Source organism: Brachycentrus maculatus, unplaced genomic scaffold (genome assembly GCF_059751285.1).
Source record: "Brachycentrus maculatus isolate JH-2025_06_01 unplaced genomic scaffold, ASM5975128v1 h1tg000653l, whole genome shotgun sequence".
Lineage (NCBI taxonomy): Eukaryota > Metazoa > Arthropoda > Insecta > Trichoptera > Brachycentridae > Brachycentrus > Brachycentrus maculatus.
Window position 1 is genome coordinate 739,084 of NW_028281389.1, and position 18,096 is coordinate 757,179.

Genomic DNA, 18,096 nt, shown 5'->3' on the forward strand with positions numbered 1-18,096 from the left:
AAGGGACATTTTTTGTAGTACGTTTTTTTTTACATTTTTGGACTAAGAAGAATCAGCTTAGTCCAAAAATGCAAAAAAAAACATGCTACAAAAAAATGTCCCTTACTGTGTTTTGAGTTTGGACAGCCAAGCTGTCATAGCGGATATCGCTCACTCCTTTCAAGAACGAAATAAATCAAAAATCGTCAATTTTCAGTTGTGCATGTTTTCGGAATGCCTAGAAAATGTTCTATATCCCAGCAAAAGCGCAATATTTTTAACTTAATATTTACCCGCTACAGGGCACAAAATGTTGTTTTTGCATTTTGAAGAAAAGGTATTGATTGAATATTTTTTTTGAATAAACTTAATATTTTTCAAATGGAGAAAAACCTTCAGGTTTAACCTAAAAAGATCTGTTGTACAGTAAAAAGTTCAATAAGTGGCTTGATATTTATTTTTAATACATTGTGTTATATTTTTAAACTTTAAAAACGTTCTCCTGAAAAATCAAGTTTTTTGATTTATGACGTTCTTGAAAGGAGTGAGCGATATTTTAGCTTATTTTGAATACAGTTTTATGTGAATATAACCGTTCACCGCTCTACGAACACTTTCTTGCCTAGAGTTTACTTTCTCTAGCACATGCAGTGGAAGGTCGTGCATGACGGCTCGCTGTGAGGTAGGTACCACAGGTCTGCAGTGCGATGCACTTTGGCAAACTGCATTCACGCCAGCGCCAGCGCCTACGACGCTGCAATACTTAGAAACATGGCAGACTCTATGTATTATATTATATGTACATTAGTCGGCTTCCACAGGGTGGCATAAAATGAATCACCCTTTCCTATATATAAATATATATATATATATATATATATATATATATATATATATATATATATATATATATATATATATATATATATATATATATATACACACATAATTTTCTACTCATCGAGCCGTTTCTCTGTAGGGTAAATGCAAAAAAAATTATTAATTTTTTTCTTTTTCATTGAAATACTCGATAAAATTATAAAAAAAAACACTTGTTTTTTTACTACTTGAGTATTATAATGCAACGACTAGTAGATTTAGATCATATATATGAGAAAATTGTATTTTCGACTAATATTACTAGATACTATATAACTAGATAAATAATTTAATTATGTCTTTAAAATAAAAATAAAAATTTAAATACATTTTTTGCATTTACCCCACAGAGAAGCGGCTCGAAGGGTAGTAAGTTAAGATAATGTCTTAAAGATGAAACGCGTCATATATTATCATATATCGCTCACTCCTTTCAAGAACATCATAAATCAAAAATCGCCAATTTTCAGTTGTGCATGTTTTCGGAATGCCCAGAAAATTTACTATATCCCAGCAGAAGCGGCATATTTTTAACTTAATATTTACCCGCCACAGGGCAGAAAGTGTTGTTTTTGCATTTTGAAGAAAAGGCATTGTTTAATTATTTTTTAAAATAAACAAAATATTTTTCAAATGGAGAAAAAACCTTCAGGTTTTACTTAAAAAGATCTGTTGCACAGTAAAAAGTTCAGTAATTGGCTTGATATTTATTTTTAATGCATTGTATTATATTTTTAAACTTTAAAAACGTTCTCCTGAAAAATCGAGTTTTTTGATTTATGACGTTCTTGAAAGGAGTGAGCGATATATGTAAATAGAGAAGAATTCAATCCAATAACCGTGTTTAATTTTGGATATATTACCCAACAATTATATATATTCTCTCTGCTCACCCTTGCTGATAAACAACGCGATGCTTAGTTGTGTTTTTAGAAATTTAATGCGATGTTTTCGTAACCGTAAATATAATAATTAAATAATACAAGCAGCAAAGCTTGTAATTTGTAAACGAGTGTACATATATTACATTAAATTATTACGATGCGTATGGAGCTAGTACGTGTTTCGGTCGGTTATAATGGTATGCAGTGATTTAAGAATGGTCACTCTGTGAATTCATTACCGCTCACCAGTTGCGCGGTATTTCATAATTTCATTAGCGGTTCGCAAATTAATTTGATGCATTTTCTTGCTTGCGTAATATCTCTCTCGAGTTTGGTGAAAGTGCCAGCCGGAGTGACAAACCAGTGGCGATCGAACGAATGCGATATCATATTTTATAATTATTTATTTATTTATTTATTTAAACTTCATGTATAGAAAATAAAAAGTACATTGGCGGTATTATTGCTAAAAAGCAATATCTTCCAACCGACCAAAGACGGACTAGTGATATTAATAAAAAACGTTTGATACCATATATAGCTGTTTGCAATCAGAGGGTAGATAGTACTTGAACATTTAAAAAACATAAATTACAAATTGACCTTAAAAAAATAAACATAAATTACATATTAATATACCAATTACCAATTAACAAAAGACGATAATAAGGAGGGCAAAGGAAGAAGGGAGTTTAGGGAAGGAGGTAGAGGGAGGAGGTTTGATCGACAGTTAGGATTCTAATGACAGATAGTAATGTCTCAGACGTTTTTAAAAGTTAATACATATTATTGTCTGATGTAATAGATTTTATCAAAAAACAAAAAAACAAAAAGATGAAAATGAAAAAAAAAAAAAAAGTATTCTAGGATTCTTATGATAAATAGGTAGAATCAGGTAGCAAGTTTAAGGAAGAGAGGAGGGGTCAGGGGAGGAGGAGATGGACAGTTAGGGTTCTAAGGTAAGATAATGATGTAAGATAATGATAAGTAATATTGTCTAATTAACTTAACATTGGCAAAAGCAATATTTTTTATATGCAACGCCATTATATATTTTAAAAAGTTGTGTTTTATTATAAACACATAAAAAATACTACTGCGACAATTATTTAGCGTAGTAATGGTATTTTCAAACGAATTCGTTTGAAAAGGCCGAAACTAGGTAAAACAATTGTCACAATATGAATTTTTTCTGTTTTTTTTTTAACAATATATACAAAAAAATTGTGTTTGATTTAAAAATAAATTCATACATTATAATTACCATTAGTATTTAGCTTTAGCATATTAATTCTCTCACAATTGCCATGATAAATTTAAGTAAACGTACCCATATACCTCATTAGCTATTCGGCTGTCCAAATTTAAAACACAGTAAGGGACAATTTTTTTTGCATTTTTGCACTAAGTAAAGTACTTTGCACTAAGAATCTACTTAGTCCAAAAATGTAAAAAAACGGTCTACAAAAAAATGTCCCTTACTGTGTTTTGAGTTTGGACAGCCGTATTGTTGTTTCCCGTAAATTATTACTGCACATGTCAAAACTATTACTTGAGTACCGAGAATTGTAAAGGGACTTTTTAGGGACCTTCAGTCCATTTCATCTTTACATTCTATTGAAAATGCCATAACTAGGCGATACAATCGTCACAAGGTTAATTTTTACGTGCTTTTGAACAATAAAATATAACTTTGTAGACTCAAAAAATCTGTATTTGATTGAATGATTAATATAAATTAAAATGGAGTTCTACAAATTAAACGCCAAATCAATAAATAAATATATGGAATATCGTAGTTGTACGGGAGAAAGTGACCAACTAACAAATCGTAAAATGTTCAGGAGGGCCATTTAAGTCACTTTTGCTTGGCAAGAAAATAAACACCAATGCAGTTAGTCATTTTCAACAAGTCAATATAGTATACTTCCAAGTTATAAATCCTTCGGGATTTTTCCAGGGTAATATTAAGTATGTAAGAAATCAAATAGTCACGTTTTTGCAAAAAAATAAACTTGGTGACTTTCTCCTGTATGACTACGATATACAGGTTTATATGAGATTGTTATATTTTTTCCAAATTCTATATTCGTGAAAACGAAGTGCCATAATCCAAACGTCAAATATTGAATGAAGTCAAAATAAAAATTCAGTTGAATCACACATCACAAGTTGCTGAAAAAATATTACCCGAAAATCTGCGCCTTGCTATAGGCAATCCGCAGAGCACTGAAATTTTTTTTCCAGCAGCACAGGCAAAAATAACATTCAATATCGGATGTATTTCTGAAAAAATTATAATTTAATACGTAAAATAAATTTAAAAATATATCGCTCACTTCTTATGCCCAGAAAATTACTGTATTCCAAAAAAAGCGGCATATTTTTAACTTTATAATTACTCGCTACAGGGCAGAAAGTGTAATTTTTGCATTTTGAAGAAAAGGTATTGTTTAATATATTTTTTAAATATACTAAATATTTTTCAAATGGAGAAAAAACATTCAGGTTTTACCTAAAAAGATCTGTTGCACAGAAAAAAGTTCAATAAGTGGCTTGATATTTATTTTTAATGGATTTTATTATATTCTTAAACTTCAAAAACGATCTCCTGAAAAATCAAGTTTTTTATATATGACGTTGTTGAAAGAAGTGCGCGATATGTTATTTCGTAAATCTCAGATTCTTGAAATGGTTTAATTTGATAAAATTTAATAATACTTCTCAAAAAAAATTGTACTGATATTAAAAATCGTAAAACAATACTTTTCATCCGCACCAAATGGAATGGTGCATAGGGCACTTTAACCATAAATTAGCATTGTTATATTCATCGTTTAATACACGAAAACGGTGATCAGCCTTGCACTTCGGGTGCTATAAATTAATAACAAATACTTTTGATATTTTGACATGTCAATAAAAATGAAGAAGAATATGGAAATCTGAGTATTTACTAGAGCTTTTGACCTGTCACAGGCTGGTTTAAGTAAAAAGAAAAATATAAATGTATATAAATTTTTTTTTGTTTTGTTTTATTTTATTTTGGATATACTAAACCACATTCATAAAATATTCTTTATATCACGTGCTTTTTTATATTTGATGCCATTCATTTGCAATGATTTCATTAATTTATTTCTATCAAGAAATCGTTTTAAATGTGTAATGAAAAAATTAAGAAAAAAATATCATTTTAATCATTTTTAATAACTACAAATTATTCTCTTTTATTTTACAAAATTATTTTCGAAATTACTTTAGATTTGACGTCATCCATTCGCAATTATTCAAAAATAATTTTCACAGAGAAATTGCAATGGAAAATAGTTCGTATTCTCATCGCTATACGGGTGAATTTACATCAAACCGGTTGAGGCTTTCTGTAGATATGTTTTAGAGCAGTGGTTCCCAAACTCTTTTGGCCCACGGACCTCTTTTCATTTTCAAAACATGCCCTGGGTAAAAACCACATAAATGCATAATAGAAAAATTACAAATTAAAATTTGATGTCAGAAATTATCCCAAATGGGGTAAAAATGAGGATTTTTTATGGTTTCCTATTTCATAACGGTTTGGTATTTTTATAAATTTAAACTATTCCTAATAATTATTCCTTGTTATTTATTAAAACCACATTAACCTTTCTGGACGTAAATGAACGTCGGTGCGAAGTTTCCTCAAAGGAATATCGACGTTATTAAACGTCCAAGTCCGCCAGTCAGTTGGTAGTATCTTGTATAGCAATGACATCTGTAGTTATTTGTATGTTTTATTTTATTTTATTATAATAACATATTTTCTATCTTTATAATACATAGTTTTCATGAACAAAATAATATTTTTTCATGTAAAAAAACCCACTCCTTAGAGAATGTTGGACATCAATTTTGCGGAAAGGTTAAATAAAAATATGTCACAATTTTTTTTAAATGTACATATCGCTCACTCCTTTCAACAACGTCATTTATAAAAAAACTGATTTTTCAGGAGATCGTTTTTAAAGTTTAAGAATATAATAAAATATATTAAAAATAAATATCAAGCCACTTATTGAACTTTTTAACGTGCAACAGATCTTTTCAGGTAAAACCTGAATGTTTTTTCTCCATTTGAAAAATATTTAGCATTTAAAGAAACAATTAAACAAAACCTCTCTTCAAAATGCAAAAACAATACTTTCTGCCCCATAGCGGGTAAATATTAAGTTAAAAATATGCCGCTTTTGCTAGGATACAGTACATTTTCTGGGCATTCGCAAAATACGCACAACTGAAAATTGACGATTTTTGAAATATGACGTTGTTGAAAGGAGTGAGCGTATATATTAAACTTTGCACAGACCCCGCAACATAGTTCAGGAACCCAAATCAATTTGAATTTTTCAGGGACCCCATGAAATTAACTTTGGGAACCACTGCTTTAGACCCTTCGGGTAGGGTCTAAACTTCTAGCCGCACCGATGACAATGGATGCTGTATTTATAATGGATAACTTATAATTTGTTAACAGCGTGACTGCAGCTTTCTAGCGACTGTCTATAGAGAGGTCTTGCATTTGTAGGTAGGTGCACTCCACTAGATGCATTGTGCAGTGCACTTATCAAGAAAGTAAATCTATGCTACATACACAGGTGAATGTAGGCAGATATAATTTTATTATTCATATAATATTTTATATAGTGTATAAGTGATTTTTTCACTGTCATATTTATTCAATATTATCCTGGACTGGTACCTGAAGAGGAGGGCTGATCACCTTTCCTTCACGTGTAAACGATCAAGATAACATTGCGTTTATGCAGTGCCCTATGCACCTTTAGGGTGTGGATAAGGGTTGGAAGAAGAAGAATGGGTAAATTTCAGAGACATCACATGTTATCTATGTGTCAATAGTTTTATTAGTTGTAATGGATTAACTGATCTATTTTTTACCATTTTTTAACATCTCAACATAGATGAAGAACGATATGGAAGTCTGGGCATTTACGGGGCTGACGACCGTCATAGGCTGGTTTAAGTGATCACTTTACACACGTGTGACATTCACCAATTCTACCCATATTGATAACCGCACTACTCAAATTCTTGGAAGTTCTATATTCTATATTTAAGTTGTTGAAGAAAGTAAATCTATGCTACATACACAGGTGAATGTAGGCAGATATAATTTTATTATTCATATAATATTATATAGTGCATAAGTGATTTTTTCACTGTCATATTTATTCAATATTACACTGAACTGGTACCTTAAGTGGAGGGCTGATCACCTTTCCTTCATGTGTAATTGATCAAGGTAACACTGCGTTTATATGAAGCAGTGCCCTATGCACCATTGGGGGGCGGTAAGGGATTTATTATTATTATTTTTTTTTAGTGTTGTTTACGGAGCAAACCTTGAATTAAAAATAGACGTAATTAATATCCGATAAGTCGTAATTTTATAGTGATTTTTAGTTTAGGTGTTCATTTAACTTAAAATAAAGTGTGCGATCCAATTTCGCGACTAGACGTTTTAATCTGCTTTAATCCACAAAATAAAAGGCGAAATAGTCGAGTGGTCACGGCGGCCGTTCGCAGTGCCGTTAGTCCCCGGTTCGAGTCTGAGGGGGGGCGGAGTAATCGGTGAAAGTGAAGCGGTGTCGAGATTGCCGGCAACAATGTATCCACTCACAATGCAGCGGCTAGGAGTGCTGCTAATTCTATCGCCGAACGGAGAAATTCGCTGAAAATGGCGTGGAACGAATTTGAGCTATATGCAGGTCACCTATTATATAAATATTTCCAATTATCGGCGCTTTAAATATACCGGAAGAAGAAAACGTACGTTGTAAAAATGTTAAATGCATTTTAGTGGTAAAAATAGTAAAAAAATATCTTGGTTAACATCATATTTGGGTTTTTTATTTTTTTGACATCTCATCAAAGATGAAGAAGAATATGGAAGTCTGGGCATTTACGGGGCTGACGACCGCCATAGGCTGGTTTAAGTGATCACTTTACACACGTGTAACATTCACCAATTCTACCCATTATTGACAACCACACTACTCAAATTCTTGGAAGTTCCATATATATGAACCAATTTAGAAACCTTGTTCTGGAATCACTAGAACTTCACTAGAGACATCTATTGGTGAGATGTAAAGAAGCTTTTTATTAAGCAGAAACTCTTATATTAGCATGTGAGTTCCGAATCCTGGATTATAATCATACACATGAGAAACGCCAGAAAATAACATTTTCATTTTTATTATTAAGCTTATAATTTGATCAGATAATTTATTTACAACATTTTGAGTGTGTCCAAATACTTGTTCACAAAATCTGGACTATCTCCAATTACAGGAGTTATTTTCATATTATTTTTTTGACATCTCATCAAAGATGGGTTTGGGTTTTTTAATATAAACACATTTTTTTTAGATGGTAATAGCATTTATTATTTACCTAGCTTATTTTGTACAAGGTTTATAGATCATTTACTGGATTTTTTATTCTTCTAGCTAATTAAATATGTTTTTATTTGAATCTGTGAATGTAAACGCGACTACACAAAATCTGGATTATCTCCAATTACAGGAGTTATTTTCATATAATTTTTTGACATCTCATCAAAGATGAAGAAGAATATATAAGTCTCGGGATTTCACATACTAATACAAGAGTTTCTGCTTAGTAAAAAGCTTCTTTACATCTCACCAATAGATGTCTCTAGTGAAGTTCTAGTGATTCAAGAACAAGGTTTCTAAATTGGTTCATAAATATAGAACTTCCAAGAATTTGAATAGTGTGGTTGTCAATAATGGGTAGAATTGGTGAATGTTACACGTGTGTAAAGTGATCACTTAAACCAGCCTATGACGGTCGTCAGCCCCGTAAATGCCCAGACTTCCATATTCTTCTTCATCTTTGATGAGATGTCAAAAAATAATATGTAAACAAGACTAGTTTTGATGTTCTTTAATAAGAGTAATGAAACAAACTAGTCATGTTTACGCTTTTTACATCTCAATTTAGATGAAGATAAATATGAAATTCTGGGTATTTACAGGGCTTACGACCTAACGTAAATTGGTTGGTAATATTCACCAATTCTACCCACGATTGACAACCACACTATTCAAATTGATCACTTTAACCAGCCTACGGCGGTCGTAAGCCCCTGTAAACGCCCAGACATCCATATTCTTCTCATCTTTGTTGAGATGTCAAAAAATAAAATGAAAAATTACTCCTGTAATTGGAGATAATCCAGATTTGTGAACAAGTATTTGGACACACTCAAAATGTTTTTAATTACTTAGTATACTTCAACACAATATCAACTTGTGTCGGGTTGTGGTCCCGTGGTTAGTGTCACAGACTCTTGAGTCAGAGTTTCTCGGTTCGAACCCACTCTACCACACTTTGATACCTATTCCTAATAATGAACCGCTTAGGCTCACAGAAATAGTATGAGATTGAAGTACTTTTGTAAATAACAAAATCACAAATATTTCTCTTTTTTAATAAATAAATAATAAACGATAACTAAAATATTTTTTTACAAAAAGAAAATATCTTGCTCACTTAATTCATATCAGTTCTCTATTTGAAGCATATGGATTCCACCAACCGTTTCTAAGCTATATATTATTATCAATAAGCAAAGAGTAGATGATAAAGAAAATATCTTTAAAATCACTGCGTTAATGTTTTTTTTTAATACGTGTGAATTTTTCAAAACATATTTATTACATACATACTTAAGTCATATATATAATATTCCCGATGAGTATAATTCCTATTTCTCATTCTTCCTTTCCCAGAAAATAAATATAAGGGTACACATACCTACATCCCCCATTAGCTACTGTTGTCTCCCATAAATTATTGCTGCACGTGTTAAAACTGTCACTTAGAATTGTATAGCTACATAAGGACCTTAGTCCATTTAATCTTCACATTCGTTTGATAATGCCCTAAGGCTAAACAATTGTCACAATATAATTTTTTATGTGTTTTTGTTAATAAAATACAACTTAGTAGATTCAAAAAATCTGTGTTTGATTTAAAATTAATACATAAACATGGGATTAGACTTAACAAAACTGAAAAACAAATAAGGAAGTATCAAATAAGAAAACACAGGGCAAAACGTAAAATATAAAGTTCCGAAAAAGATTTTTTTTAAATAACCAAAATTTTTGCCATGTATTAGACATGGCAAAATATCAAAACAATAAACAGGTATAATAAATAGGCATAAGAAGCATGTTTAAAAGAAATAAATGAGAAAAAGGTTTGGTGAGAAGCATATTTAAAATAAACAAATGAGAAAATATAAAAAATGAGAAAATTATTATTGTTTATTATCCTTTTATTAACAACCCTTGTTTTGATTTGTTTCAGGTGTCTAGGGGACCTCGAAACTGGCCCATAGGGTATTTTTCCTCATGAATTGGCCCAGAAGGTTCGACATTCACAGGGATATAGCGAGGTAAGCATAGAAAAAAAATATATGTACTAAAAACTAACTAACTAACCATCACGCCGCTTCACCGCAGGGATAGGCAGAGACAATAGAACGCCACACCACTCTGTCTTTGCTAACATTCTTCGCCTCTTCCACGTTCATGCATCTCCTCATACATACCCGCCGATTGTTAGGACTTCAAACCTGACCACTTTCAAGTATTAGGCATACCTGATCGTGCCATGTTTTTCCCGGTCTTCTTCTGCTCCTTTTTCCACTTACATTCGCCTTAAAAAATTCGGAACCATAATATATATATATATATATATATATATATATATATATATATATATATATATATATATATATATATATATGTATATATATATATATATATATATTTATATATATATATATATATATATATATATATATGTATATATATATATATATATATATATATATATATATATATATATATATATATATATATATATATATATATATATATATATATATATATATATATATATATATATATATATATATATATAACATCTATCATACATCGTTTTGTCGCACGTTCTTTTGAGAGATCGCATTTCGACTGCATTCAGTCTACTTTCATCCTTCTTTTGCCAACTCCATACTTGGCAAAAGAAGGATTTCAGTGCACCATTCACTTTGTTTCCAGCATGTACTATATATTTAACATTTCACTTATAACTGTTTTTTAATTTAGTAAAACAATACCAAAAATGTACACAGAAAAAATGTACTTATATAATGGATGCACTTAAAATGATTTTTTTATGTTGGAACAATTAAATTAAGTGACTAGAATTTCACTAGAGACATCTATTGGTAAGATGAAAGAAGCTTTTTACTGAGCAGAAACTCTTTTATTAGTATGTGAGTTCCGAATCCTGGATTATAATAACACACGTGAGAAATGCCAGAAAATATCATTGATATATATTTTTATTTTAGCTTATAATTTGACCAGCTAATTTGTTTACAACATTTTGCGTGTGTCCGAATACACAAATCTGGATTATCTCCAATTATAAGAGTTATTTTTCATATTGTTTTTTTGACATTTTAACATAAATGAAGCATAACTTGTAAGTCTGGGCATTTGCTGTGAATTCCCAGATTTCCATATTCTTCTTCATCTATGTTGAGATTTAAAAAATAATGTTAAAAAATAACTCTTAATTGGAGATAATCCAGATTTGTGAACAAGTATTTGGACACACTCAAAGTGTTGTATTTCAAAAAAAAATAAGTTAAATTTAAATTAAATTTAAATTTGAAGCACTGACTTTGTGATTTTCTCTTTTTTAATTAAAATGTAACTTGGTTTTGAAATCACTTTAAATATTTTATTATAACTTAATTATAATGTCTACCGGATTCGAAGCTAACCGGTAGACATTATAATTAAGTTATAATAAAATATTTATAGTGATTTTAAAACAAAGTTACATATTTTTATATAAATTAAAATTTACTGTATTCGTGTTATCGAGTTGATGCTAAGATTTAAAAAAAATAACAAAACAATTTTTTAGTTTTTAATCATAGGTATGTACATTTTTTTACAATTTAATTCATTTACTACACAAATCTACTTATAAAATATCTTAAGTAGCCTCTCCAAAAAAAGTGAATTTAATTTAATTTAATTTTTAATTTTTCTTCTTCCAGGTCGCTTTTGAAAAGGCGTTGGATGAACGGTGTGAGATAACGCAGAACCGGATGAGAAGTTAAATTCAAAAATTAAAAGTTAACGCAATCCAACGAAACAGTGTTCAAATTAGATATAATAATAATAAAAAATACGAATTAAAAACGCGTCAGAATGTGTTCATCTATTACCTGAAGTTAAATCAATAAATAAGCTTGGAAATTCCGTCCCTTAATGCCAAATTTACTATTTACAAAGTAATTTATCAAAATTTTATACACTTACGTCGCATAAGTTAAATAATATATTTTTATTGTATTAAATTAAGTACTGTTGAAATCGCGCCGCGAGTGACATCTGTGAGTGAGTAGCGTTACTACCGAGTAGCGATTAGTTTGGAAATTTGCCGGTAGAGCGCTAGGCGGTATTTCCCGCTAGTTCTCTGCGCAGAAATTAAATTGGCGGGAACACATGTGCTGGGCCCTCTGGGAGCCCTGGCGATGCCATTTCTGGATGACGACCTCCTCTGGTGCCCGGATAACGATGGCAGGATGGTCGACCTATCATCATGCTTGCAGGTATTGTATAAATAAATTGTATTGTATATGTAAATTGTATTGTCCGCCTAGTAGTGTAATGGTCAGCATACTAGGCTACCATACTGGAGGTCCCGGGCAGTGTTGCCATATCGCTCACTCCTTTCAAGAACGTCATAAATTAAAAAACTTTATTTTTTAGGAGAACATTTTTAAAGTTTAAGAATATAATACAATTTATTGAAAATAAATATCAAGCCACTTATTGAACTTTGTGCTACAGATCTTTTTAGGTAAAACCTGAATGTGTTTTCTCCATTTGAAAAATAATTAGTTTATTTAAAAAAATAATTAAACAAAAACTTTGCTTCAAAATACGAAAACAACACTCTTTTCTGTAGCGGGTAAATATTAAGTTAAAAATATGTCGCTTTTGCTGGGATAATGTACATTTTTTTGGCATTCCGAAAACATGCACAACTGAAAATTGATAATTTTCGATATATGACGTTCTTGAAAGGAGTGAGCAATATGTCAAAAACTCATCTGGTCCAAAAAATAACAATTAATAAAACAACAAAAAATACAATTTTGAAATCTTCCAAATCTAGGTTTTTCCAGATATCATCTAGCACATGGCAATTTCGGCAATGACGATAAGACATCCGATCTCTCCATGACAAGATTGTAACCAATCTAACTCTTGTGTCCAGGATGCAGTAGCGGGCGGGCAGTCTGGGCTGGGGTCACCCGGGGGCGCGGGCCCGGGCGCCGGCCCCGCCCCGGAAGAGCCCCTGCAAGGAGACGCGGACGAGCTGCTCAAACAGCTGGGAGAGGCGGCCTTCCTGGACAACTTCTTCACGGACCTTGCCTCAGGCATTGTGAATGCGGCGGGCTGCGGAGACATAGAGATTAAGGTAAACAGAACACAAATATATCTTATGGATATGTATGAGAGTATGCATGGAGTTGGTAAAAGAAGAATAAAAGTAGACTGAATGCAGCCGAAATGCAATCTCTCAGTGGGACGAATGAGGAATGATAGATCGGGTGTCCAAACTGAAAACACAGTAAGGGAGATTTTATTGTAGTACGTTTTTTTTGTTGCATTTGTGTTTTACTTACTGTGTTTTGAGTTTGGACAGCCGAGATGTTTGAGTGGTTTTGTAATGCATAGCTGTGAGCATTAATGATAGAATTTTAAAAGATGTGTTGAGATGGTTTGTGCTCGTGAATCAAATGAGTGAAGAAAGAACAGTACAGCAAATGTATGACGAGAATGTGGTTGGTAATAAAAGAAGAGAGAGATCGAGGAAAACTTAGCCATAATCAACTATTTCAAATGCAAGAAGTTCATAATTGCTAAATAATCGGTGGGACATGCGTGATTGTGGAAGAGGCCAAGATAGTCTGCAGAGACAGAGTGATGAACACCACAGTAATTTGTCTTTGCACACTATCTTCGCTTCTTCTACATTCATGCATCTCCATGCATACCCGCCGATTATTCCGTCTTCTGTTTTCACCACACCCAAACATTTGAAATACTCAATCTTGCCAAGTTTTCATCTGTCTTCCTCTACTCCTATTTCCAACTTTTGTACATTCGCCTCATCTTTCTCTCCAATCCACAACCGGAAACTTATTGCGAGACCGAGTAAGAAATACCGACATCCGGAGCATGTGTAAGACGGAGGATATCGTGAGGTGGGGACAACAACAAAGGTGATACTGGAATGATAATGTAAACAGAATGTCAGATGATAGACTTCAAGGAATTCCTGAAGGACGCAGACCCCCAGGCAGACCTCCAAAAGGTGGAAAGACAGCTGGGAGTCAACATCCCAAGAGCTACAAGCGGAGGCACAAACAGATCCTTAGGATCTAGAAAAAGAAGAAGAAGAAGAGAAAGAAACCTGATATTTTATTTTTTATTCTTTAATCATTCGTTCCATATGCCCAAACCATCTCAACATACCTTTCTTCTTCTGCATTTTTTTCTTATATCACCATTGTAACATCTATCATACATCGTTTTGCTGTACTGAGAGATCGCATTTCAAACGCACTCAGTCTACTTTTATTCTTCTTTTGGCAACTCCATGCTTCATATCCAAACATTAGAGTTGGTACTTGAACACAATGCCTGAATGTATGAAGAATGAAAAGAGTCTGAAAGAATTTAAATATAAATGTTTTGTTTACTGTAAGAAGACGTAAATATATATATCACTCACTCCTTTCAAGAACGTCAAAATTCAAAAATATATATTTTTTAGGAGAACGTTTTTAAAGTTTAAAAATACAATACAATGTATTAAAAATGAATAATATGTCACTTATTGAACTTTTTACTGTGCAACAGATCTTTTTAGACAAAACCTGAAGGTTTTTTCTCCATTTGAAAAATATTGATTATATTTAAAAAAATAATTAAACAATACCTTTTCTTCAAAATGCAAAAACAACACTTTCTGCCCTGTAGCGGGTAAATATTAAGTTAAAAATATGGCTCTTTGGCAGGGATATAGTAAATTTTCTGGGCATTCCCAAAACATGCACAACTAAAAATGGTCGATTTTTTATTTATGACGTTCTTGAAAGGAGTAGCGATATATGATGTAAATTAAGTGTAAATAATAGTCTGTATTAGTTGTAATATAAGCTAAATAAAGAAAAAAACAGTTGTGTATGCAATATATTATATAATATGTTGTATTATTGTTGCAGCAAGAAGAAAACAACAATGTCCCCCAATCACACCACAGCAATCACCAAAACAACTCCATGCTCCTCTCCAACTCCAACCAGCAGATGCTGCAGACGCAGCACGGCCAGCTAAACTGCCAGCGGCTGCAGAACCTGAGCACCGCCTCCGCGATACTGCGGAGCAGCTTCCAGTACCCGCTGGGCGGCTGCCAGGCACTGGGGCAGGGCAAGTTCCACAACATCGCCTCCGCCAACCCCCTGCTGGCCGAGAAGCTGGCCGCCTCGCCTGGCGGCATCAAGCAGGAGCCGCTCTCCGGCGACTATGTGGACTCCAGTCTCAACTACGACACCGCGACGGTGATGCAGAGAATAGGAGACATCGGCATGGACAAGGGCCAAGAAAGCGGATCCAAAGGTAGGATTGCATTGCACAGTATTAGCACATTGTTTGCGGGAAACGCATTAAAGCGTCTTCAATATACTTAAACTTCATAATGCAGTGAAACCTTTCTCTATCATTTTTTAACCAGTTAACTGCCAAAAGCGTCGTATAACGCATAATTTTCTGTGAACGGAGCGCCGCTCATACTAAAATTACGTCTTAAGACGCGTTTTAAATGGGCTTTTACGAAAGAAAATCAATTATTTAAAATGTACAAATATATTGAACACATAGTGACATATTGAGAATATCTTTGCATACTTAGAATTAAAACAGAATTTGTTTTTACCACTTTAAACATAAATTAAAGAGAGCTTTGTCGTCGGAACAGCTGATGGCGCTCAGGGTTGTCCTATAATCCCCGAGTTGCCGTCACTGCCGAATCTGATGACAGTGATTTTAGTGTCGATTCTGATGACTTTTATTTTTTATTCGCGCCCTTCATTTATTAGGTATGTTTTATAAATAAACGTTATTACTTTTTCAATAACGATATGTTTAGAAGGTTTTATTTTTGTCGTACAATTCGCGGCGTGCTGGGTACCGCCATACATGTACCTGCCGACAGTTAAAAGGTTAAATAAATTATGAATATGGGATTAAGGAGTTTTTTACACAAGGAGATACGATAGAGTAAAGATACCGTCCCCCCAATTTGCATAACTATTAAAATTCTACGAAGAATACACATTAACAGAACCGAAAAATTACAAAGTTTATTGCATTGGTAATAACAATGATAACAAAAAATAACGACATTTGTTTTCTTACTGTTATATTTCCGTAAGTCAACAGTATATTTTCAGTTTGGCAAATGATATTTTTTAAGCATCAGTTATTTTACATTTATTGAAAATACTCGTAGCAAGTTTTCAATCATTGTATGACAGAATTAAAAACGAAGACATAAGAAAGGAATGTAAGGCTGAACAAGGAATAATTTAAAAGATTAGGAAGAGTTCTTTACGGTGGTGTGGAAATGTGGATCGAATGGATAACGAGAGAATGACTAAGAAAATGTATGTGGCGAATGTAAGCGGGAAAACAAAACAAAAACGACCGAAAAACACTTGGCACGATCAGATCAATCAGAACTTAAAATCTGGCGGTGTCAAAAGTCTGCGTAATCGGAGGGCATGTATTACTAGATGTATGGATGTGAAGGAGGCGAGAAGTATATGTCAGGACAGAAGAGTGTGGCGTTCCATCCTTTCTGCCTACCCCTGCGGGGAAACGGCGTGATGGTAGTAGTAGTAGTAGAAGACGACCGAAAAAGACTTGGCACAATCAGATCAATCAAAACATAAAATCTGGCAGTGTCAAAAGTCTGCGTAATGGGAGGGCATGTATGACTAGATGTATGGATGTGAAGGAGGCGAGGAGTGTATGTCAGGACAGAAGAGTGTGGCGTTCCATCCTTTCAGCCTACACCTGCGGGGAAACGGCGTGATGGTAGTAGTAGTAAGAAGTTTTCAATCTTTCAAGGAGTGTACATGCTTCTGAAAATGAAGATACAGCATACATCAGGGTTACTTCTCCTTCTTCCTTCATCTTCCTTCTTACAGATCTGTTTGGTCCATTATCTGTCTCATTGTGACGTGAACTAAACCTTACAACTGCTACGTCAAGGAATTTGTAGCAAGCGATAAAGTCCTCTTGTAGCCATTTGGAAAAATCCATTTAAACCGCCCTACCTTCGGGTTATTTTCAGACATATTTTTCATAAACAAGCAAAAATATCACAACTTTTGTTGTCACAAAATAATGTCATGTATGAACAGTGTTGCCATATGCCAAACCAAAAAATCTGAATCAAACAGACTGTATAAAATCTGTATAGAATTAATAACCCAAAATATAAAATTTATTTTTATACGCATTTTTATTAATTTTAGAAATTAAATCCTTTTCTATTTTTAGTTTGCATGGATCACTGTAGTTGTTTTGATAGTAGCATCTATACATATTGTCATTCTTCTGTTTTATTATATACTATGTCCAATTCCAAAACTCTGTATAAAACTAAAAGATCTACCTAAGAGTAAAATCTGTCATCTGTAACGGCAGATTAAAATCTGTATCAATACAGATAAATCTGTATATATGGCAACACTGTGTATGAAAGCTGACAAAAATTTGTCAATATATCCAGTACGCATTAAATATTTTTGGAAGAGGTATCTTTTCTCGTAGGTCATACTGGTTAGCGGGGAATGGTGAATAAAAACCGCGCGTATCACGTACGTTAAATACACCTATGTGTAGGGCAGTTACAACCTGTTCAGCAAAGACCGTTTTCTATTTTGTTTTTAAAAGCATTGATAACCTTGTAGTATAATAACATACATAGTAAATCTGATTGAGGATGGTTATGAATATTGTTATATGAACCAATAGTCTTAAAATAGAGTTTTGAAGTGGTATTACACCAACTATGAAAACCGTATTTATACTTTTATAACACTACTAGTGCCATCTATTGTCACGTTTCATTTTCACAAAGTCTCGAGAATCAA

The 18,096-nt window shown here is 32.7% G+C and overlaps 1 protein-coding gene across 2 annotated transcripts in view; it reads left to right on the forward strand.

The window, feature by feature from the left end:
• Eip74EF (Ecdysone-induced protein E74) overlaps positions 1–18,096 on the forward strand; it is a 408,268-nt gene that overhangs the window by 145,458 nt on the left and 244,714 nt on the right. For both annotated transcript variants that reach the window (XM_088274249.1, XM_088274251.1), the window contains exons 3-6: positions 10,140–10,227; positions 11,914–12,471; positions 13,143–13,346; positions 15,160–15,553. In XM_088274249.1, coding sequence (XP_088130375.1) covers positions 12,394–12,471; positions 13,143–13,346; positions 15,160–15,553 — 676 coding nt within the window. In that variant the 5' untranslated portion in view covers positions 10,140–10,227; positions 11,914–12,393. The remainder of the gene's footprint in view (positions 1–10,139; positions 10,228–11,913; positions 12,472–13,142; positions 13,347–15,159; positions 15,554–18,096) is intronic.